Genomic DNA, 23,154 nt, shown 5'->3' on the forward strand with positions numbered 1-23,154 from the left:
CTTTCTCTCTGGTCACTTCCTCCCCAGATGGGACTGGGGCTATCTGGAAGGCCAAGACCCTATCCCTGGAGGAGCGGAGGAGGCAGCCGCCTCCCCATTTCCGACGCAGGGAAATGCTTCCCACCCATTCCACCCCACCCCTGGACAGCTGCCCCTAGTCAGGCTCAGGGTTGGGGGGCGGGGGGCGGCGCATGGTAAGGCCAGCCTGGGAAATGTTGTGGTCTGGATCATCCTCCGACCCGACCCCCACCCCGCGCCCCCCGCTCCTGCAGAGAAAGTTCTGCCTCTTCCGAAAAGGTCCATACTCCTCACAGAAGTTTCTGACACTCATCATAAGGTATCCCTCAAACCCTCTTACAGGCTTCCAAAGAAAATGTGGACCCCGCAGTGGGCAGGAGAGGAGGAGGAGGGGCGGCAAGTCGCGGATCCTGAGGACTTAAAGTTATCTTCAGACTTGAAGCCTCAGAGAAAGGTCATGACCCCCAGGACCCCATCCTATCCCAGCCCCTCCTTCTCTCCTCCCCCGTTGCGCGGCCCCTTTAAGCCTAGTGCCGGCCGGTCCTCAGTGGCAGCGCGCCGGCGAGTGTGTGTGTGTGTGTGTGTGTGTGCGTGTGCGCGCGCGCGCCCGCGCGCGTGTGTGTATGTATGTGTGCCTGTGTGTGTCTGTGTGAGTGCGCGGGGAGGGGGCGGGCACAGTGTCTCCATGGCGACGCGGCGGTGACGTCGCCGGCCGGGGGGCGTGGGCGTCCCGGCCCCGGAGTGCGATATTAACCCGGGAGGCGGCGGCGGGGAGGGGAGAGGCTCTGAGAGGCGAGGCCGGGTGAATCGGCGAGGGCGGCCCGACGTGCTCGGGACGGGACGGGGCAGCGCGGGCGCCGGGAGCTGCGGCCCGGAGTCGGGGCGCCTCGCCCCGGGCCCCCCAGCATGAAGACCCCGGCGGACACAGGTGGGGGCGGGGGCAGCACGTGTGGGGGAGACTTGTTGCCCCGGGAAACCAGGCGGAGAAACTTTGGGGGGGCTGAAGGGTTCTGGGGGAGCCCGAGTGTTCCCCAGTTGCGGGGGACCCCCCAAGCACTCGAGACCTGTTGCTTCTTGTGGTGCGAGCGGGGGTGTGCACCGAGCCCCCAATTCCTGGTTCTGGGCGCAGTGGTTGGGTGCTGCGAGTCTTGGTTCTTTCCTTGCCTGGACCCCAAAACCTGGGCTCTCCCTGACACCCGGGATCACGGGGGTGGCTGGGTTCCTCCCAGCCGCTCTGTCACGTTGCACTCTGGGGGCCGGGACGTGTGCGGGGTGTGTGTGGGGGGGGCGCTGTCCACAGGGCCCGCTATTCCCGGTTCCGCGCTGCACGGTCCGGCCCGTGACCTTCACCGCGATGCGTGCCCCGCACCGGCTTAGAGGGGGATACGGGATGGCCTCTAGGAGGAGGGCGTGAGTGGGGAGCCCGGGAGTCGGGGTCCGGGCTGCGCCGCCCCTCCCCCGCCCGTCTCCGCCGGCTCCTCGCTCCCCCGCCCGCGCCGAGTCGCAAAGTTCCAAAGCGCAGCCCGAACGTTCGAAAAAGGAACTTTTTGTTTCCGACCTTAGAACGCGCGGCTTTAAGGTCGCTCCGGAGAGACCTGGGAACTCTCCTCCCTCGCCGCCGGGGACCTGGGGTTGAGGAGGGTGGGGAAGGTGGGGGGGACGCGGAGGCTCCCCCCCTTGTTCCCCCTCCCTCATCCAGCTCTTCTCTTTCAACCGGCCGTCTCTTCCCTCCGCCCCCCTCTTCCCCGCCAACTTGCTCCTCCTTAAGGGACCAAGGTTCCCCTCCCCCCCCTCGGTCGGCGGGCGGGGGGCAGCAGGATTAACCCCCCCTCCCACTCGGACTTTCCCCCTTCCCCTCCCCCGCCGCCCCCGGGCTCTCACAGGCTGGACTTTGCGCCCGGGCGCGCTGGGGGAGGGGTCCCAGCCGCCCCCTGCCCGTCTACCCCGTCGGAATCCGGCCCGGGGCGGGGACGGGGGAGGGGGAAGGGGGCCGGGCGCCGCTGTTCAAACTTGTTTCCTTCCCCCGGCGGCGGCCGCGGCTACGGCTCCTGTGTGCGGGTGTGTGCCCCGACCGGCCCACCCACCCCGCCCCCCCTCGCTGGGCGGGTGGGGGCGGCTCTTAAAGGGCTCCGAGCCGGGCTCCGTCGCCTGGGGATTGGGGGCCGAGGAGGGGGCTGGGTGTGGGCAGGGGCTCGGAGTGCTGTAGGGTCAGTCACGTGCGTCCCACATACTCTCTGGCTCCTAAAGGCTCCAGGGCCGCTGGGCCTCGGGGGCAGCCGGAGACTCCCCTCGCCGGAGGAGGGGGCCGAGGGACCCAGACAACCCCGCCTCGTCTTCGCTCCCTGCTATGGGCCTTCTCCTGGTGGGACCGGCTGGGCCGCTCCCCCATCCCAGTCTTGGGGCCGCGCCGTGTGTGGGTTCTCTGGCTGGGGGAAGGGGCGGGAGCCTTTTCTGGCCTCCCGATGGGTCCATGGGTCCATCTGCCTCCTGGCTGGCCGCTGCGCGCCCCTCCATCCGATCCTCTATCCCGGCCCCACTCTCCTCTGCCGCGGCTGTTTCCCACTTCCTGTTTTCTTCCCGGCCCTGGCGCCACCGAGGGCTGCCTGGAGTGGGGGAGGTGGTGGGGCCCCCCAGGAGGCCGGTGTGTTCTTCCTCTACCACTGCCCCTCCCTTCCGACCCCCATAGTCCTTTTGAAATAAGTTTGGGCAGTTAAGGTGAATTTGAGGGGTGCCCGAGAATTCTGCACCCCCCCCCTCCGCCCCAGGTTTCCATAGTCTGTCTGGGAGATTCCCTACCCCGCCTGTGTGGGATCCAGGTGTGTCTTCTGGGACCCCGCCATCCCAGCCCTTCCTGTCTGCTGCCTCTTCTCCACCCTGTCTGGCAATGTCCTCAGTTCTTCTCTCTGTCAGCTGCTCTGTCTCTGCCTCACTGTTCCCCCCCGCCCGGTGCTCCAGAGGTCCAGCATCCCCAGGCTTTCTTGGTGTAGGCCGGGTGGTTCCCTGTTTTAAGCACGTGGACTCATACACAACACACACTCACACATGCTCCCCTTGCCCGTGCCTGGCTCCTGGCTCCAAAGCCTGGGGAACAGAGCCCCATTGAGACACCCTGACGTCACCCCCCATCTTCCTTCTCCCCCCAAAGCTGGGAACAGGCCCTCATGTATGCTGTGTCCGATGAGGAAAGCTGGCTTTGGGGTTGGCCTGGGAATGGGGAGGGTCCCTGCCATGAGTGGGAGCCAGGGTCCTGGCCCCGGAGCAAGGTTGTTCAGGGAGGGGGCTTAACTAAGGGGGCCTGGGTCAGCCCCCGAAATGCAGCTTGAGGCCTTTCCAGAGCCCCCCACCTCCATTCTGAGTTCCCTTTGTGTTGCATGTAGTCTCTCTCACTCCTTCTCTTCTGCAAAGTTTATTTTTAGCCTCCTGCTCCCCCGCTCCCAGGACTGTCGCTGCACACACGTTGCCTGGTTACCGGGACAAGGAGGCTGGGGCGGGTGGGCTGGGAAGGGTGGCTTTAATTTTGGGGGGAGGGTGAAAATCAGTACACCCTCCCAACCCTATACTGATGTCTCAGGGGCTTCGGCCCCCACCCCGAGTCCAAGAGCCAAATTGGGGCTTGTTGGTGGGGGCGGGGTCTTGAAGCTTGGTGCCATGAAGGGAGACAGGAGTTTTTTGGAGAAGGTTGGCGGGTACATGAAGCGGGCGGTCTCTTGCATTCCCAAGAGCCTCTGGGCCCTGAACAAGACTGTTGGACCTGGTTTTCTAGCAGGGTGAGGATCAAAGGGTGAACACCTGGATTCCCAAGAGAGGGATGGGGCTGTGGATGTTGGGGTCCGTGGAAGGTGTTGTCAGGGGCTGTCACTTGTGAATGGAGCAGGAACTGCTGGTACAGGACCCTGGGTCTGTGACCAGCTGAGGTCATATGGTCATATCCCTGGAGCCCTGAGGGACTGACTGAAGCTGGGATTTCTGAATGGGGCAGGGACCAGGTGGGGAATGCTGGCCATCCCAGTCTGCCCAAGGCCAGGGGTCAGGGATTAGAGTCAGCTCTGATTTAGAGGGAGTGGTCCCTTTGGGACCAGGAGCTGCTGATCTCCGGCATCCCCATGGGGAAGGCTCCCTGTTGGATTCCAGACTTGGGGCTTTCAGGGAGGTTCCATGTTGCCTCAGGTTGGGTTGGTAACCTGCTTCAGCTTGAGCCAGGGCCATGGGAAGAAGGCTGACCCTTGCAGCCTGACTGGGACTTGGGACCCGCCCATCCTTAACTGTCCACCTTGGCCTTCTCCCTCTAGTGGCACCAGGGCTCCTGTCCTGCCTCCCCCCCTTCTCTTCCTCCCTTTTCCCTCCTCCCACCCCTCCATTACCGGCTGCCTTGTGCTGAATTATTGATGGTCCCTGATTACCCGGGGGTTTGGGAAATGACAACAACCGCAGCCCCCCCAACTCCCCTCCTCAGGCTGCCCACCCCCTCTAGGGACCAACCAGCCCACCACCAACCTCTACCCAAGGTTAATGCTGGGGGCGGGTAGGTAGGTGGGCAGGGAAGAAGCTGAAGATGAGAAGGCAGAAGGGGGAACGGGTTGCAGCGAGCGATGCCTGTTCAGTGTTGAGGCCCTCCAGCCAGGTTGGGTCCATGTGCCCGGGTCTGGGTAGGGCAGTGTAGCACAGAGGGTCCCTGGCTTGATGGGGGGGCGCTCTCTCAGACAGTCTGGGTTTCACTCTCCAGGGAAGACAGAAGCCTCTGTGTGTGCAAGCGCTGACCTCATCGTCAACCAGCCACCCCACCCCTCCTGGTCCTTTTAAGAAAAAAAAAAAAAAAAACCTTCTCTTGGGGGCCTAGGGTGGGAGTAAGGGCTCCGGTAGGTCTTGGGAGGGAGACAGTGTATGTTCCTAGGAGGGGAACAGAGGAGGTTGGGGGGTAGGGGCGTGGTAATGACTAACCCTGAATGGGAGTGAGGGTGGGCTGGGGGTGGCTAGCCCCAACCCGTCTGGCCACGTGTGCCCCTTCCTGCCCCTCCCCCACTGGCAGCCCTGCCCGCCGGCCTGGCTTGGTGCCTGGCCCCCTGGCACTGGCCCCGGGACCCGCCGCCGACGGTTTCCTGTTTCTCCCGGTGTCGCTGGAGCAGGCTCCGGCTTCCCCTCCCCCCAGCTCCTGTCTAGCCCCCCTCACACACACAGACACACTGTCTCCCTCTAACAGGTCTTGGCTTGGCAGAGGGGAGACGGGTTTCCCCATGGTAAGGGCGGGGCCAGGAGGTGGACCCTGGGATGGGCCCCAGGGCCCTGGACTTGGCGCCCTGACCCAGGGCAGCTCCCCTGTGTCCCGTCTCCAGGCTTTGCCTTCCCGGATTGGGCCTACAAGCCGGAGTCGTCCCCCGGCTCCAGGCAGATCCAGCTGTGGCACTTTATCCTGGAGCTGCTGCGGAAAGAGGAATACCAGGGTGTCATCGCCTGGCAGGGGGACTACGGGGAGTTCGTCATCAAGGACCCTGACGAGGTGGCTCGGCTCTGGGGAGTCCGCAAGTGCAAGCCCCAGATGAACTATGACAAGCTGAGCCGGGCTCTGCGGTGAGGAGGGCCGAGGCCCCGGGGCAGACTTGGACAGCCCCCCACACACACCGGTTGGGAGCCCCCTGGCCCGTGGGGGTAGACATTGGGTTTGACTTCTGGCTGTGCCACATGATGGCTGTGTGACCTCAGGCCAAGTTCTCACCCCTCTGAGCCCACGTGTCACACTGAGGCGAGAACGTGGTCATGGATGTGGCCTGTAGTCTGGCCCCAGAACTAAGGGGAGAACTGGTCCCCCACCCTCTGGACCTTGATTCCTCTCGTGTGGCCCACGTTTCTCAGTCACCCTTTGCGAGCAGCATTAATATGGGTCAAGGTTTGGGTTCTAGATTCGGGTCCCCTGTGACTGACCCTCCGGTGAAAGGTGTTTGTGCACCCCCAGCTATTACTACAACAAACGCATTCTGCACAAGACCAAGGGGAAACGGTTCACCTACAAGTTCAACTTCAACAAACTGGTGCTGGTTAATTACCCTTTCATCGACGTGGGCTTGGCTGGTGAGTACCAGGGCTGGTGGGTACGGCCTCAGAGGGAGAGCAGGGTCTACCTGAATGTCCAGGCGAGGCGGAGTGGCGGGGGGTGGGGGGCGGTGGGGGGGGGCCTTGACATCACGTCTTCCCTCTCCCGTCAGGGGGTGCGGTGCCCCAGAGCGCCCCGCCAGTGCCGACAGGTGGCAGCCACTTCCGCTTTCCTCCCTCGACACCCTCCGAGGTGCTGTCTCCCACTGAGGACCCCCGCTCACCGCCGGCCTGCTCTTCTTCATCGTCATCCCTCTTCTCGGCCGTGGTGGCCCGGCGCCTGGGCCGGGGCTCGGTCAGTGACTGTAGCGATGGCACGTCAGAGCTCGAAGAGCCCCTGGGAGAGGACCCCCGGGCCCGACCGCCTGGCCCCCCGGAGCTGGGTGCCTTCCGTGGGCCCCCGCTGGCCCGCCTGCCCCATGACCCTGGTGTCTTCCGTGTTTACCCCCGGCCCCGGGGTGGCCCTGAGCCCCTTAGCCCTTTCCCTGTGTCTCCTCTAGCTGGGCCTGGCTCCCTGCTGCCCCCGCAGCTCTCCCCGGCTCTGCCCATGACCCCGACCCACCTGGCCTACACCCCGTCCCCCACGCTGAGCCCCATGTACCCCGGTGGTGGCGGGGGCCCCAGCGGCTCGGGGGGAGGCTCCCACTTCTCCTTCAGCCCCGAGGACATGAAACGGTACCTGCAGGCCCACACCCAAAGCGTCTACAACTACCACCTCAGCCCCCGCGCCTTCCTGCACTACCCCGGGCTGGTGGTGCCACAGCCCCAGCGCCCCGACAAGTGCCCGCTGCCGCCCATGGCCCCCGAGACCCCACCGGTCCCCTCCTCGGCCTCGTCCTCCTCTTCCTCCTCTCCATTCAAGTTTAAGCTCCAGCCGCCCCCCCTGGGACGCCGGCAGCGGGCTGCTGGGGAGAAGGCCCTGGCGGGCGCTGACAAGGGCAGTGGCCTGGCCCTCAGTGGTGCAGGCGGGCTGGCCGAGGGTGCCGGGGCACTGGCCCCGCCACCGCCACCGCCGCCACCACAGATCAAGGTGGAACCGATCTCCGAAGGCGAGTCGGAGGAGGTGGAGGTGACTGACATCAGCGACGAGGACGAAGAAGACGGGGAGGTGTTCAAGACGCCTCGTGTGCCTCCTGCACCCCCAAAGCCTGACCCGGGCGAGGCGCCCGGGGTCGCCCAGTGCATGCCTCTCAAGCTGCGCTTTAAACGCCGCTGGAGTGAAGACTGTCGCCTCGAAGGGGGTGGGGGCCCTGCTGGGGGCCTTGAGGATGAGGGTGAGGACAAGAAGGTGCGTGGGGAGGGGCCTGGGGAGGCTGGGGGGCCCCTCACCCCAAGGCGGGTGAGTTCTGACCTCCAGCACGCTACAGCCCAGCTCTCTCTGGAGCATCGAGATTCCTGAGGGCTGTGGGCAGGGGACCCCCATTCCCCCCACCCCCCATGCCTCTTTTGCTGCCTTAACCCCCCCCCAATTCCCTGGAGGCGAGGGCAGCTTTTTAGTCTCGCTTCGCCTCCTCCTCTTTCCCGTTCCCCATGTTTTGTATAAAACTTTTAATTTTTTTTTTTTTAATGGTGAGGGTGGGTGGGTGCCCAGGGGTGGGGCCATCCCCTGTCCCTGTGGGTTTCTAAGCTCCAGGCAAAGTGGTGGGGGTGGGAGGGAGGGGGGAGTTAAGGGGGCCACCTCCATTCTGGGGAATTTATATTTGAACTGAGGCTCCAGCCTCAAAGCCCAGGAACTTTTTTTATTACAATCGTTTAGGAAGTAAAGCCTGTCTCCCTCCCTGTTCTCTGCCTCCTGTACCGCTTTCTCTGTCCGTCCCCGGCTGTCCTCAGCCCCAACTCTGCCTTCCCCGCCCCTCCAGGGGCCGTGAGTGCCTGGGTTTCTCATAGCCCCACAGGGTTGCAGCAGAGGGAGGGACATTTTATGATGAACCAAAAATTCCGTGTTGAGGGGGGTGTTGGGGGCGGAGGAGGGTGAGGGGTGCCGCCCATAGGCCACAAATCTCTACAAGTGCCTGCTATCCCTCTCCTGGTCCCCACCCCAGTGCCAGTCCAACCCCTTCACCCCCCAGCTGCTCCTAGGACTTGCCCCATAGGCAGGCGGGTGGGGAAGGGGGTGCCCTGAAACCAAACTGGAAGCCCCCTCTGCCTCCCAGCTGGGGCCCCTGGGGTGGGGGTCTGTGGTCAAGCCTTATTCTGTATTGGGGATGGAGGGTGGGTGGGGAGGGAAGTCGGGGGCTGCTGGAGAATGTATTCAAAACAATAAAAACTTTGGACCTTTGGATGCAGTGATTGAGTGTTGCATGCAGCCACCTCAGGGCCACATCCTTGGCTCTGAGTGGATCCATGGCCAGAGGGCCTAACCCCATCTGAATGGGTCAAGTCCAGTCCTGGAAAATGAACTCCTGGCCTCGGGGGGGCACTAAACCTCTGGGCCTGGTGGTGAAGGTCTTGGGCATTCTCTGGCCCTCTGACTGCCCTCTCTCGTGGGGATCCACTCTTCCTGGGAGCACTTTTCGGCTCTTCAGTGCCAGGCCATGGCCCTTGTTCTGTCTGCAATGCCTCTCTTTGTGAATTACTGTTCAACCCTCCAGGCTCTGGTGAAGGCCTGGCGCTCCTTCTGCACTACCTTTGGTGTCCTCACACGTCAGCTCTTAGAGGTGCTTATGAGTTAATCTGGGAGTCCTTTGGTGACAGGCTTGCAGTGTCTTGCAATGTAGATCTTTCAAGGCACTTTAGTGATCCTCCCATCAACCCATGGGAGCACTCCACTAGTAAATTAAGAAGAGACTGGCTTAATCGCAGTTGCAGTTCACCTACTGTGTGCCAGGTACTTAGGAGCTGGAGTTCTTTATCTCCAAGGTGGGAGCTGGCAGCTCACTTAAATGACTTGCCTAAGGCCTTAAGCCCAGCTGGGACTTTAATGAAGTCTGTCTCTGAAATACATGTTCTTTCAACAAATCAATTCTCCTAAAGTCAGGATGGTTGGATCTAGACCAGGATCTCAAGTTCCTAAGATCTGATAGGAGAGGTCATAAAGCCAGAAGCCCAAGTTGGAGAGCTTGAATCAGAGATGAATCAGGAGGAGGTATCCAAGCTGGAGGTGCTTTTAGACAGCACAACCCATCCAGTGCAGGTGAGGTGCCTGAGGCCCAGAGAGGGAAAATTTTCCAAAGGCCACACAGCTGCTAAGAAAATTGAGGGCTCTGGGCCTGCATGGCTTCACCATGAAACCCCACCCTGTGCAACTCGGGGGGAAGGAACTGGAAACTCCTACCCACTCATTTCATCTTCATTTCAAGCCAGCCCCGGGTGGGTGGTCCCTCATGATGCCCGTTGGCAGTGAAGAAAGGATCCAGGGCTGGGGTACTGTGAGGCTCCTGTGGAGGCCTGCAGGCAACTGCTCCCTCTCCTGGGTGATGTAAGTCACTCCCTTGGGGTGGGGGCCACTGGGCTATTTCTGGAAGTAGGGATGAGGCATGTCTCCTGGCAACATAGATGCAGCTAAGTTGGTGGTGGTGTGATGGAGAGAGGGGGATGTCATTACTGAGGTAGGAGGGAGGACCCTGACTAGTAGTCTCAGCACCTGATTCTAGTACCTTCAAAGCACCTCTAAACCGGATCTAACATGGAGTCAAAGGCGCTCAGCTCCAGAACCCCTCTCCAGATCAGACCACAGCCCAGCCAGATTTCTTGCCCCAAATTCTGGCTAAGTGGGACGTCACAGGTGGCCTCTGGTCTTGAAAACTCCAGCAGCTCCTCTCATCTTTAAAGTGGCCCATCTAAATCTATTCAGTTTTTGCAAGGTCATACCCTTGCTCCCTTCCACATCCTCCAAGATCTCTGATACCAAGTAAAAGCTCAAGACACTTCCATCAATTAATTCATATAGTCAGAGACTCTCTCCTTACCTATAATCCCCAGCACTCCCTCAGTCCCCGGAAATTCCTTTCTTAGGCTTCTCAACCATCGCTCACTTCTTCAGGTCCCTCAAAGATACCATCAGTTTCTCACAGTCTCCCACAGACCTTTTACAGACACCTCAAGTCCTTTCTGACTCCACTCCTCTCCAGGAAGACCATTTTACCTCTGAGCACCTCTGAGCACCTCTAGACACCCAGAGGTCCCTCGTAGCCACTTACAAACCGCTCTAGCACCCCTCAACAAACGTTCTCATCTCGTACAGACATTCGGATAAGATTCCTTCAGACTGACTCCCTCAGGCTCCCAAGGACCCCAATATCCTCTGGCGGTTGCACACGTGCGGCCCAAGCCGCACGTCCCACGGGTTCTGGCCGTTAAGTAACCGCCGCTATTCTGCCCTGTTCTCCTGCCCTTGTAAGCCTTCTTGGTCCAGGTTAGGATTCCCCAGGATTTGGGGCTTGAGTCAGATTTTTGCTTTTGGACTCCGAGCCGCCGTCAGAGGGCAGCAGGAACTGTTTGACTGAGGAACTACTACAACTCCCAGAAGCACCCGCTCTGGACTGTGCAGTGATGTAGCCGCATTCATTGCGAAGAGAGCGTTAGTGTGACTGTGCTTTGCCTTCTGGATAATGTAGTACGAAAGGCTTCAGAGTTACTATCCGTCCTGCCCCAGGAGTTTGTGTCCGCTGGGAATTGCACTCAACTACAGCGTGGACGAGACTTTTTTCAAAGTGATCCCAGGATCTGATTAAAGTGAAGCCTAGAACTCCATTTCCCGTCATTCCACGAGACAGGAGAGGAGGGTGACTTCATTTCAGTTACAAATACTTCCGGAACACATAGACACATTCACATGAACTCTTATTTCCCAGCACACACTCACACGAGCTCTGTACACACACACATACACACACACACACACTCAAACGAACTCCGTTTCCCAGCGCGCTTTGGACTACCGTCCTTCCGGGTATTAATCGCTAAGTGGGGGCAACATAATGCGAGCACAAAACGCGAGGCTACGCCTAGCAGCTGGCTTCCTTCTTTTGGGCCTTCCAGGATCCTGTAATTTAGGAAGCCTGAGGATTCAAAGAGCTTAATGGGATCTTCAAAATAAATTGTGTTTTCCTTTCTTTCAACCTTCAGTTCAGCCTCCAGGTGCAACGTACATTGTTAGGAAAAGCTAGACAGTATCCGAAGACTGTATTGTCTTGAAAATCCACCGGAAACTTTGTTTCCTAAATCGTTGGCGGAGAGGGTTTTCCTTCCGGATTTGTGGAAACTTGGGAGTGTTTGCACTCCATTTTCCAGTAGTCCCTAATCGACTTCGGCTCTTTCTTGGGACCTGGCGTCAGGAGAGGAGGCGTTGAAACTTTTTGCAGTCTATCTTAGGCGACTGTCTTTCCCTTTTCGCTCACGCTCTTTCCGGCAAACCTCAGCTGTTTTCTCACAAAGGGTCGGGATCCGGTCTGGACTATTCCCCAGCATGCTTCAGGATTACGGTAGACCCCGCCCCCTCAGTCAAAGGTAAGGCCGCCTTGAACTCCATTTCCCAGAAGACACAAGGCTCGCTGTAGCAACTACCCTGAAGCCTCGGTGTTGACTACATTTCCCAGCAGGGATTGCGGCCTAGCGAACGAGGGTGGAGGAATGCCCTGCCTCTCCATTTCCTAGCCTGTCTCCGGAACTGCAAAATCCACTTGGGGCTTAGGAATCACATGGGACTCCATTTCCCGGCGTGCTTTGGAAGTAGCTTTATACCTGCAATGCGGTGAGGGCGTGGCGACGACTACATTTCCCGGCTTGCCTCACAGCCCGATAGCGGCGGGTCCACCGGCTCCGACTCCATTTCCCAGAGTGCACTTGGCGCCAGTCGGCATACAACCAATAAATTAAGTGAGCGACTGGACTTCGTTTCCCGGAGTGCATCGGGCCTATACAGCTCACAGATAGAGTTGCCTGAGACTACATTTCTGAGGCACACCTAGGGACGCGCGATTGCCGCAATGGAGTGAGTGTGCGACTCTGACTCTGCTTCAGAAAGTGCTTCAGAGTCCGTTTTGGGCAGTTGTCCAACTTATTGCCCGGGACTCTTTCCCGAGGTGCAGCGCGACTCATCATCGCCGCAGCCCTGAGGTCTTTGTGGACTCCATTTCCCGGCGTGCCACGCGGCTCTCTGTGAGGGCTTTGAGCGGCGACGGCGTCGCGTAGGGCCGGCGGACTGCATCTCCCAGCGTGCCCCGCGGCGGGCGCTGGGCCGGAGCCGGAGCCCGAGCGGCGCGGCCTGGAAGAGGCCGGAGCCCGGGGGAGGCGGCGGCGGCGGCAGCGGCGGGGGCAGCCCGGGCAGCCCGAGCCCCGCGGCCTGGGCCTGCGCTCGGCGCCATGAGCGGTGGCGCGCCTTCGGGGGGCGGCCCTGGGGGCTCGGGCCGGGCGCGGACCAGCTCGTTCGCGGAGCCAGGCGGCGGAGGAGGCGGCGGCGGCGGCGGCCCGGGGGGTTCGGCCTCTGGCCCAGGCGGCAGCGGCGGCGGGAAGACGTCAGTCGGAGCCATGGGCGGGGGCGTGGGGGCCTCAAGCTCCGGGGGTGGCCCCGGCGGCAGCGGCGGAGGAGGCAGCGGCGGCCCCGGCGCGGGCACCAGCTTCCCGCCGCCCGGAGTGAAGCTGGGCCGTGAGTACTAGCGGCGCCCGTGGCGGGTGGAGATCGGATCCCTGAAGCCACTCAGACGTCGATCAGGTTCTTCTTTATGCTCAGGGAGGACCTCGAGGTCACTGTGCCTTCCCAAACTGGGATCTGAGATCTACGCCCTCCCGGAGAGAGGGATTCGGGGGGGTTACCATCACTTGGAGTTTAGAATTCGAATTAGTAATCCTCCAAAAGACAGGGTCACAGGTTCCTGTTCTTCCAGTCCCGAAGTCTTGGGTCCGTGAGCCTTAAAAACAGGAATCTGATGTTGCCATCCATTCGAGAACGGATCAGGGGTCATTGTCGCTTGCAAATGGGGCTCAAGGGTTATTGTTTCTCAAGAGAGCACGAATAAGATCATCACCACCCAGAGAAGGGATCTGAATTGCTCCCCTTTAGAGCATGGGGATTTGGAGTGAGTATCACTTAGAAGCAGGGATTTGGGCTTGCTGTGGCCCCAGAGAACAGAACAGGGCCAGGGCTTTCCAAATCTGATACCCAGTCATCTTCCCTTTTAAAACACTATCTGTCCATAATGTGTAGAATTGTACACCCAATGGTGGAAATTAATGATTGCTGCTTCTCTTGAGGACAGATTGGAAGTCAGCATACCTTTCAGACCAAGTTCATAGTCACTAATATTCAAGCAAAGATGTCTGTCTTGAAGGGTTTCCTTTCACAGAAAACGGAATGGGGGCAGGGGCGGTTACCAGTCCCTCCCCTAGAATAAGGATGTGAAGTTATACCCCTTTCATTATTCTGATGTATGATGTCATTGACAGTGGATAAATAGCTATATAGGATCCTCTCCCTCCCTCTCCCCTCTGAATGGATCTGATTCATCACTGACTTATTTTCTTTGGGGAACCTTTCACCAGTTACCCCAAGAAGAGGGATCCCTGTCCTCCAAGAATGCCAACTTTTGCTGCCATTCGCAGAATGCTTTGGGAATTTCCTTTAAAGGACTGAGGCCAGGATAAACCCTTGATGATAGAGATCAGGTTCACCATTCTCACTATTAAGTGTTCGTCCATTAGGGACCAGTTACGTACAGGATGGGGTCTGGGGCTCCGAACCTCACGGGTGAGGTCAGGCCAGTGCCTTTTTCTAGCCCCAGAGTATTTGGGTAAGAGCTAATTGTCTCAAAAGTGAGAGTTAGGGCGCTGGCACTCCCTACAGGAGGAGTCATTCTTTTCTGTCACCAGAAACCAGTGGTGAACTTAGGGAGGACTTAGAGATCACTGTCCCCCAAGCTGTGGGAAAGGTTAGGGCTTTACTGACATAGAAGTACCTCAGGATTCCTGCTCTCAAGTGGAAGAGGTTAGGTCAGGCTCTCCCTAGTGAGTAGGGAGCAGAAGGCAGTTAGCTCTCGTCATGGATGGATTCAACATCTAGGAGTGGTGGTGCCTCCTCACATCAGGAGGGACCGATAATTTGCTGCTCACCAGAAGTGGAAATTAGAGGTTACCAACCCTGGTACAGCAAGAGGTTTTATGTGTCAGTATTCTCCCCTATGGAGGAGTCAGGATTTGGGGTTCCCTGAAGGGAAGAGGGGAAAAGGCAGCATCTGGGAGCCACCTTTGAAGATGGGGGAGGGACAAAGACCGTCCCCCGCCCTATGAGCTTCCTGTAGAGACTCCCTGCCCTCTCACAGCCCCAGGATGGGGTGGTGGCCCGAGGGGAAAGGTCAGTAGATTGTGTGTTCCCTTTGCTCCCCAGGTGACAGTGGGAAGGTGACCACAGTGGTAGCCACTCTAGGCCAAGGCCCGGAGCGCTCCCAGGAGGTGGCTTACACAGACATCAAAGTGATTGGAAGTGGCTCATTTGGGGTCGTGTACCAGGCACGGCTGGCAGACACCAGGGAATTGGTGGCCATCAAGAAGGTTCTCCAGGACAAGAGGTTCAAGGTAGCTTGCGGGGAACGGGGATCAGGAGGTTTGACTGCACATGACTGGTGGGGGAACTCCAGCAAGAGTGCTGGACTTGGGTTTGTACAGGGGGTCTGAGCATGGGCCAGAGGAGAAGAGAGTGAGCTGTGTGGGGATGTGCATTCCAGGAGAACCCAGAGCTAACTTTTATTGGGCTCTTGTTCTTCGTAAGTGCTTTTGTAGGCGAGTTTAACTTAACGCAAAGATTCTCTGAGGGTAGGTACTGTTGTTACTCCCATTCTAAGTAAGCAGAAGCTGGAAACTGACACTCAGATAAGAGAATTGCACAAGGTCAAGTCTAGAATCTGATTCCCAAGCACTTCACCTTAACCACTGAGTTACTCTGCTACCCAGAAGAGAAAGGAAGCTGGTGGGGCTGATGATTCTGTCTGCGAAGGTCAGGCTTTGCCCCCAGGGTCTGGCACTTGCTGGGAGAAATCCTGCCCGTGCTATAGATGCTTGGGTGTGGGGCCCGGTCACCCCTGAGGAAGGGGTCCTTTACCTCATTCATATATAGTGCCCTGTGAGCTGGTAGAGGCCCTTTGGATCCTGTATAGTCGGGAGGTAGGAGAAATTGAGCCTGGGCTGAAGAAACCAGGTCAGAGTTTAGGTCTCGGGCAGTGAGGACTTCAGGGGCAGGTCTTCCTCCAGGGTGCTGGTCAGAATTTGATTATAGGTGAGTCCCGAAAGTGAGAGGAATCTGAGGATAGGGGCCTCTGAGGCCCCAGGGGGGAACAGAGGAGAGGGAAGAGTGCTAAGATAGGTCTTCTGGGAAGAGGTTGAGGCTGGATCTCTACTGGGAAGGTGAGGATGAGAAGCCTGGAGTCCAGGACTCAGGATCCAAGTGCCCAGATGCCTCCCGTGAAAGCAGTGGAGCGGCCTGAGGGACTAGGGGCATCTGGATGACCTCTCCCTGTCTAGTGTTGCTCGTGCCAGGCAGGGAGGTGGGCCTCATGTGGCCACATCATGTGATTTTCAAGAGAAGCTGAAGAACTTAGATTTATATGTGAAGTCATTTGCTTTGTAAACCTGAGCAAAAAATCAAACATTGTTAAGAAGTAGGCTGCAGGAAGCACATGTAAGTGGTCTGAGTTTAGTTGTGAGGGGAGCTAGGGGTGAGGAATTAGGGGCTGCTTCATATGGGGCCTTGGAGCTAACCAGCGGAGTGGCTGCTTGGCCCTGCTGGCAGGAATTGGAGTAGAGCTGTGGCGAGGGGTGCTCGGGAGGGGAGGCAGGGAGAGTGGCTTGTCTTCTGAGGCTCTCTTCCCTTGCCCCCCAAGAACCGAGAGCTGCAGATTATGCGTAAGCTGGACCACTGCAATATCGTGAGGCTGAGATACTTTTTCTACTCCAGTGGGGAGAAGGTGAGACCTGGGTATGGGGATTCCTCCTCTGCGTGGGCTCCACCCGTCTGCTGCCTTTCTCATGGCTGCGCGTCCCTTCCCCCGTTATTCCCCACACACCTTCCTCCCCCTCTTCCTTGCTCATTTCTCATGACGCCTCACACCTCTCCTTTGCTCTCTGCAGAAAGACGAGCTTTACCTAAACCTGGTGCTGGAATATGTGCCCGAGACAGTGTACCGGGTGGCCCGCCATTTTACCAAGGCCAAGTTGAGCATCCCTATCATCTATGTCAAGGTAGGCAGGCTGGCGGGCTGCGGGGGTCCTGGCCCACCAAGTCAGGTGCTCCAGACAGACTCTCCCATCATTTCCAAGTTTACATTGGTCTCTAGAGGCCTCACGTACCTTGCCCTTGTCCCTACATCCCCAGAGATGGAGCTCCCCAAAGGCAGCGCAGCCCAAGCTGAGGCCTGATGCAATCCGGGAGGCAGGCTGACCAGGGCTGGGGAGGCTGCACATTACCGGCTCGTGTCCACACCAGGAGCCCACCCACCAAGTGGTGTTGGTGCGGTCAGCTCAGAATCGAGGTGGGGACTTAGAATGCAGAGGCACAGTGAGGTCAGAGTCCTGGCCCTTGGAGCCCTGGCAGAGGGGGATGGGAAGGAGGCAGGGTTGGAGGAAACTTAGTGTCCATGGAACCAGGGACTCAGGCATCTTCATTCATGGCCTGCGGAGGCTCATTCCCCTGGTGCTGTGCCCTGTGTGTTACTGTCCCTAAGGACGTATTTGAGTGAGTGACTGAGTGAGTGGGCGGGCTTCGCGATGCTGTGGAGAACGGGACCCGAGCAGCCAGCTGCATGGCAGGAGGAGGGTGGGCTCACGTTTGCGGAGGTTGCATGGGCCGTTTTTCCTCCCGCTGGCTTTAAGCATCCCAGGCCTAGGGTGGTGCTGTGGGACCGCACCTTCTGGGGGGGGCGGGTGGTGGTGGTCTGGTTTGTGGACTGTGTCCCGGACCCAGCACTGAGCAGCTGTAGAGGTCCCACTGACTGAGATGCAGACTGCTCCTGAAGAGCTCTCAGTTTAGCAGGGTAGACAGGCATCATCACAGAGAACTCTAAAACTGCCAACAATGGCCGACCCGGAAGCAGCACAGGGATTCTGCAAACAGGAGGCCCCTGGCCCTGCCTGCTTTGGGAGTGAGAAGGATTAAGGAAGGCTTCTGGGAGAAGACTGGGCACAGGACAAGAAGGTGGCATCTCTGGCCACAGGCACTGGGAACAGAGGAGGTGCTGCCCAGGAGGCAGGCCTGAGCAGTTACACATGCCAGGCTATGGACAAAGCCCTGGGGCTGCAGCAGCGATGGAAACACAGAGATCCCTGCTCTTGGCACTTAACATCCTAGTCAGTAGGAAAGAGAATAGCAGAAAAATCCAGGTGGAGAGGGGCTGGCGTGAGGGTGGTTTTGACTGCTGTGTGAAGGAGGCTGAGCCCTTCCTACAGCCAGTGGTTTTCTTGGTGAGGCTCCCCAGCCTGCTTTAAAACAAGGCCTTCCTGATGTATCTGTCTTGTCCATCAGGCTTCTGCCAAAGTGTGTGTTTGAAGCAGTGGTTTCCAAAGTGTGGACCGGCACCAGCACTAGGGGGCTGGTTGCAGAGCCTCATCCTGATCTACCAAATCAGAACCTCTGGGAGTGGGCCCTGCAGTCCTTGTTTTACCATGGCCTCCACGTGATTCTGGTGCTCACCAAAGCTTGAGAACCAAGGGGCAGCGGAAGTGTTTTCAAGACAGGGAGAGTGGGCCTGGAAGGGCTCTGCAGGCCGAGATGGTGGAGCAGGGGTGTGCTCTGCGGGGAGAACTGGGCTGGAGTTCTGCTGTCCCCTGCCCACCCCAGGTGTACATGTACCAGCTCTTCCGGAGCTTGGCCTACATCCACTCCCAGGGTGTGTGTCACCGCGACATCAAGCCCCAGAACCTGCTGGTGGACCCCGACACTGCTGTCCTCAAGCTCTGCGATTTTGGCAGGTGGGCCTCACCTGGGGTGGGCTGGGTGGCTGAAGGGGCGAGGAGGGATCCCGACCCTTGGCCCATGTTGACTCCTGCCCATATCTTCCCACAGTGCAAAACAGTTGGTCCGCGGGGAGCCCAATGTCTCCTACATCTGTTCTCGCTACTACCGGGCCCCAGAGCTGATCTTCGGAGCCACCGATTACACCTCATCCATCGGTCAGACTTGGGTGGGGTAGCAGTTGTGGCAGTTTTTGAGGTCCTTCTGTGTGTCTGCCAGGCTCGGTGATAAAGCGTAACACCTGTTCCTTTAGCTGGTCCTCACAAATTCAGGAAGGTGATGCTGTCATAGGTGTATTTTACAGTCTAAAGCTTAGAGTGGTGAGGTCACCTGCCCACAGTCAGGTGGGACTAGGCAGGGCTGGGCTTTGAAAGCAGACCTGACTCCAGAGTCCATAGAGCCCTGGAACCTCCCAGGAAGTCCTTTCTCCTCAGTCAGCAGGAGGGGCTGACAGTGACCTTGGGGGAATCCGGAGGTGAAAGGCTTTGCCACCATGAGGGTGTGACCTGTTCACAGGGCCTCGATGTCCTTCCCTATTGCTGGGGGTGAGAGTGCCAACTTCCAGGCATGAGGAGAGGGTGTGAAAGTGTTCGGAAGAGCAAGTTCATCAGCTTTGCGAGGAAACATCATGGTCCCTAGGTGTGAACTTGTGCTGTGGGGGTCAAGGTACAGGACTGGAAGGGGTGACTAACCAGGCCACGGCTATTTCCGAGAGCGAGAGAGAGGCCAGAAGTGAGTAAGGCAGCTCATTTAATGCTTTCCCTCCGGGCCTCCCTGAGGCCCGGAGAACATAGGTGTCTGTTCTGGGCCTGTTGATGTGTCCTCTGAGGCTGCAGAGAAAAGGCTTACTGGGATCAGAGTGGAGAGAAGCGATGGAAACCTCTAGATTGCAGAGTACAGCACAGTCAGGCAGACTTGGAGGTTCAGAGTCAGGCTCTTGTGTTCCTATGCTGTGTGACCTTGTGCAAGGCCCTTTCTCTCTGAGCCAAGAAAATGGGTCTCTTGGCATTTCTCAGGGTGATCATGAAGGACAGAAATGCTTGCCTGGAGATGGGCATGGTAGCTCTGACCCTCCCCCCGTTCCTCTTCAGATGTGTGGTCGGCTGGCTGCGTACTGGCTGAGCTCCTCTTGGGCCAGCCCATCTTCCCTGGGGACAGTGGGGTGGACCAGCTGGTGGAGATCATCAAGGTGAGGGCAGGGCCAGGGCGGGCAGGGACTGGGCTCAGGGCCAAGGACCTTGGCTCAGACCCCTTCCTTTCCCTACAGGTGCTGGGAACACCGAGCCGGGAACAGATTCGCGAGATGAACCCCAACTACACGGAGTTCAAGTTCCCCCAGATTAAAGCTCATCCCTGGACAAAGGTGGGGGAGGGCTCAGGGTTCAGGCAGCGTGGCTGAGGTCCCCACCGGAGGCCAACTGGTCTGGGGACCTGGCTATAGTCACGGCTCAGTAGTGGGTCAGTTAACTTTGATCACATGGCAAAGTTTAAAGCTGAGGACCCCCAGTAAATCCCAGAGGCTTGCTTTCTGATGGGGAAACGGGCTCACAGCACAGCAGGGCCCAAACAGTCATGGGACCCGAGCGGGTTGCTCATCTGATACAAACTCACCTCCCCTCAAGAGGCTGCGCATCATTTTCCTCATCTGAAAGCGGGGTCGTGGGGGCGAGCAGGAGCACACCAGTACCCAGGGCCTCAGCCGTCTCTTCTGCACCCCCAGGTGTTCAAATCGCGAACGCCGCCCGAGGCCATCGCGCTCTGCTCCAGCCTGCTGGAGTACACCCCCTCCTCGAGGCTCTCGCCGCTGGAAGCCTGCGCCCATAGCTTCTTCGATGAACTGCGATGTCCTGGAACCCAGCTCCCCAACAACCGCCCGCTCCCCCCGCTCTTCAATTTCAGTCCTGGCGGTGAGAGCCCAGCCTGGGATCTGGGGTGCTGGAGGGGCAGCCAGAGACGGCAAAGAGCTTGGTGTGGAAGACCGGAGTAGAGAGCTGAGTGTGGGCTGCAAGACAGTCCTGGGGCTCAGAAAATACACCCCTGATGCAGGGAGACCCCAACCGACCTCATCTGCACTCTGCGATTTCCCGTGTTAGGCTCCTTCCAGTTTTATTTAAAGTGTTGAGTGGCTACACCTGTCTTTATCTGGTGCCCCTTTCTAACCGGGACTGGGTCGCCAGGTGCCCTGTCCCCTGACTAGACATGTCCATTCCTGTCTCTAGAACTCACCATCCAACCATCTCTCAATGCCATCCTCATCCCTCCTCACTTGAGGTCCCCAGCGGGCACTGCCTCCCTCACCCCGTCCTCACAAGGTAAGTTGGGGGCCATCTCCTGTGCAATAAAGCTGCATTTCTCAGTGTATGGGGGGGAGGGTTTGTTCTCACAGCCCCTGAGTTTACTGCAGATATGCAGAAATTGTTGACAGAAAGCCATGTTTCCCATGTGAATGGGCACCTTTGTAAGGCATTATTGCCTGTATTTTGTGTTCAGATGCAAACTGGAAAATGAAAGACATACATCTGGTCTGCACAAACAAATAGTTAAATTTGTTCCTCCCATTTAAAAATGAGAGCTATTTTATGTGCAAATCCAGATTTCCTGTTTCTCTTGGGGAAGAAAATCAGACTGGGCAGCAGTGGGCCTGCCTCTGCTCAGGGTGGTCCTGCCAGCTGGAGCTGAGGTCCAGCTGCCCCCTGTGCTAAGGGGCTTCGCTCCCTTGTGAGTCACTTAGTGACCAACCTGGCCCTTTGGCGTCTGAGTTTGAAACCCTCGACCTCAAGTGACAGCTTTCGGTTTCTAATGTAGCATCTCACACCAGCTTCCTGCCTTGGGGTGGCGGGGTGGCGGTGGGGGGCCAACAGGCCCAAGTTAACCATTTGCTCTTCCCCGCCCCTCAGCTTTAAGTGAGGCTCAGACCAGCTCGGACTGGCAGTCGACCGATAACACAGCCACCCTCACCAACTCTTCCTGAGGGCGCCACCAACTACCCTTCCATCTTGGAGCCCTGTGTGGGGCTGGGAAGGGGGGCCATAGCCCACCAAGTTCCTGCCCTGACTGGGCCCCTAGACTAGAGGGCAGAGGTAAACGAGTCCCCACCCCACCCCCTAGTCCCTCCCTCACCAGCCTCACCCCTGTGGTAGGCTTTTTAAGAGGATTTTAATTGGTTGTGGGGAGGGAAGAGAAGGAAGGACAGGGGATGGGGGGCATGAGGACCTTCCACCCCCTCAGCCCCCCACCCTCCCCCCAGGTCTCCACCTCCTCCAACCCCCTCACCTACTGTGTCCCTTGTAAATAGAACCAGACCAGCCCCTCTCCTCCTCTTCCCTCCCCTCGCCCCCGGGTGTAAATAGATTGTTATAATTTTTTTCTTAAAGAAAATGTCGATTCACACCGTCCAACCTGGCCCCTTCCCCTCCTACAGCTGTGTCCCTGCTCCTGTCCTCTGCCCCTAAGGCCTCCTCCCTCCTCTCCCCACCCTGGAGGGCAGGGGCAGTGGGGGAGCTCCTGATGTCTTAGTTTTCACAGTAAGGTTTGCCTGTGTACAGACCTCCATTCAATAAATTATTGGCATGAAAACCTGCTTCCTGTCTAGACACCTGTTTTCACAGAGGTGAGGGGGGGCTTGCGGGGGGGCGGGGCGCTGGGACAGAGTGGGCTGCGTCTCAGGCAGGGGAGCAGGTGCAGTGAACCCAGGCTGGCCCAGGCCTCCTGTGCCTCAGCTCTGTGCACGTGGTGAGCCGCGTCTGGCTTATCCACCACAGCACACATCATCTGCTTCTACTTAGGGAGGGAAGCACCGTCATTCCCAGGTGACTGGTGAAAGAGCTGGCCATCAGATAAGTCAGGGCCACAGAATGTAAGTGGCAGAGTCAAAGTTTGAATGAAGGGCTCCCTATATCATAGCCTGAGCTACCTGCCGCTTAAGGGGGACACAGGGTGATGAGGGGGGTCACTTGGGCCAAAACAACCTTGATATAGACTCTTGGTGGCCATGGATGGGGGCAGAGGAGCCGTTTCCAAACCCTAGCAGAGAGCCCCAAGCCTTCATTGCTGTCTTAAACAGGACCCTACTGTGCCCACCTCTAGGGATGGTGGGAAGTGACACCTTTGGGAAGGTTGTTGCAGAGGGCCTGATTTTTCTCCTTGCTTTGTAAACATGCTGGGGCCAGATGGTGGGGCTGTGGCAGAGTGAAATGGCATCTCCTCCACATGGTGCCAATGGTAGCGAAGGCAAGAAGCCCTAGAGAGGAGCAACTGAACTATCCAGTACTGGACTCCATTTGTGAAATGGGAGAGTTCCGAACACACCCCTGAGGGTGTTCAGGGACTGTTCCTATGGTATCTGCGCTCTGCTATCTCGTGAGGTGAGCACCAGGGGCATCTGTATACTGACGGCCCAGAGCAAACCCTGCCCCTCCCTGCTCAGCACCATCAGCTGTCACCTTGTTCACAGGATGAACACCGAGAGCAGGTGGACTGGATGAGGGAAGGAAGGGTCTGGACAAGGGGCTGAACTTGGGTTCCTGGGGGCCCCTGCCTGCTGCTCACACCAGTGGGCCATGAGGTTCCCAAGGGTGTCCCTACACCCTCTGCCCACCTCCCTGGCCTCTGTCCAGGTCTGGCCCCATCCTCTCCTTCCCGGCCCATCTTCAGCTTCCTCCTTGCCCCATCCTGATGGATGCCAAAGAGCCCTAACCCCAGAGAGAACCCTCACCCCATCCCACCCCCTGCACTTCCCTAACTTCTAAGGCTGGTTTTCAAGGCCTTCCCAGGTCTAGACTTCCCCCAACCCCCACCTCATCACCCCTCCTTCGCCCGGCCTCCCTCCCGGACACCTCAGCCACAGCCTGTCCTGCCGCACCTGTCCAAGCACCTCGGTCTAGAGGCCCGAGAGGAGCCTGCCCCAAGTGATCTGCTTTCTTCTGGACAGCAGAGCACTATCAGCCCCACATAACCTCAGAAAACGTTGGGGATTCCTTCCTGCTCCCAAGACCTTTTTATCTTTTGCGGCCCCTTAAGTCCAGTCACTTTCCCTGCAGTTACACTGACTCCTCTGAGCCGCCGCCCCCTGTACTGGTTTCAGGTCACAGGCACTCAACAGCACTGGTTACAGATGT

The 23,154-nt window shown here is 58.5% G+C and overlaps 2 protein-coding genes across 2 annotated transcripts; both read left to right on the forward strand.

Annotated features, from left to right (window-relative positions):
• Positions 1 to 781: 781 nt before the first annotated feature.
• ERF (ETS2 repressor factor) lies at positions 782 to 7,697 on the forward strand. Its single transcript, XM_019979209.2, has 4 exons — positions 782 to 946; positions 5,349 to 5,583; positions 5,966 to 6,081; positions 6,216 to 7,697. The coding sequence occupies exons 1-4, from the start codon at positions 925 to 927 to the stop codon at positions 7,499 to 7,501; spliced, it is 1,659 nt and encodes a 552-aa protein (XP_019834768.2). The 5' UTR covers positions 782 to 924; the 3' UTR covers positions 7,502 to 7,697.
• A 4,628-nt stretch (positions 7,698 to 12,325) lies between these two features.
• GSK3A (glycogen synthase kinase 3 alpha) lies at positions 12,326 to 21,617 on the forward strand. The gene is made up of 11 exons (XM_019978258.2): positions 12,326 to 12,688; positions 14,423 to 14,610; positions 15,912 to 15,995; positions 16,159 to 16,269; positions 17,864 to 17,994; positions 18,089 to 18,195; positions 19,129 to 19,226; positions 19,305 to 19,400; positions 19,758 to 19,944; positions 20,257 to 20,349; positions 20,935 to 21,617. Exons 1-11 carry the CDS (start codon positions 12,406 to 12,408, stop codon positions 21,006 to 21,008), a joined length of 1,452 nt encoding a protein of 483 aa, XP_019833817.2. The 5' UTR covers positions 12,326 to 12,405; the 3' UTR covers positions 21,009 to 21,617.
• Positions 21,618 to 23,154: the final 1,537 nt, after the last annotated feature.

This window comes from Bos indicus, chromosome 18 (genome assembly GCF_029378745.1).
Source record: "Bos indicus isolate NIAB-ARS_2022 breed Sahiwal x Tharparkar chromosome 18, NIAB-ARS_B.indTharparkar_mat_pri_1.0, whole genome shotgun sequence".
In the NCBI taxonomy this organism is placed as follows: domain Eukaryota; kingdom Metazoa; phylum Chordata; class Mammalia; order Artiodactyla; family Bovidae; genus Bos; species Bos indicus.

Coding starts and splice junctions, on each gene's coding strand:
- GSK3A (XM_019978258.2), top strand. CDS start 12,406: ATGAGCGGTGGCGCGCCTTCGGGGGGCGGCCCTGGGGGCTCGGGCCGG. Junction 15,996..16,158: donor TCTACTCCAGTGGGGAGAAG/GTGAGACCTGGG, acceptor TGCTCTCTGCAG/AAAGACGAGCTTTACCTAAA. Junction 19,401..19,757: donor AAGCTCATCCCTGGACAAAG/GTGGGGGAGGGC, acceptor CTGCACCCCCAG/GTGTTCAAATCGCGAACGCC.
- ERF (XM_019979209.2), top strand. CDS start 925: ATGAAGACCCCGGCGGACACAG. Junction 5,584..5,965: donor AAGCTGAGCCGGGCTCTGCG/GTGAGGAGGGCC, acceptor GTGCACCCCCAG/CTATTACTACAACAAACGCA. Junction 6,082..6,215: donor CATCGACGTGGGCTTGGCTG/GTGAGTACCAGG, acceptor CTCTCCCGTCAG/GGGGTGCGGTGCCCCAGAGC.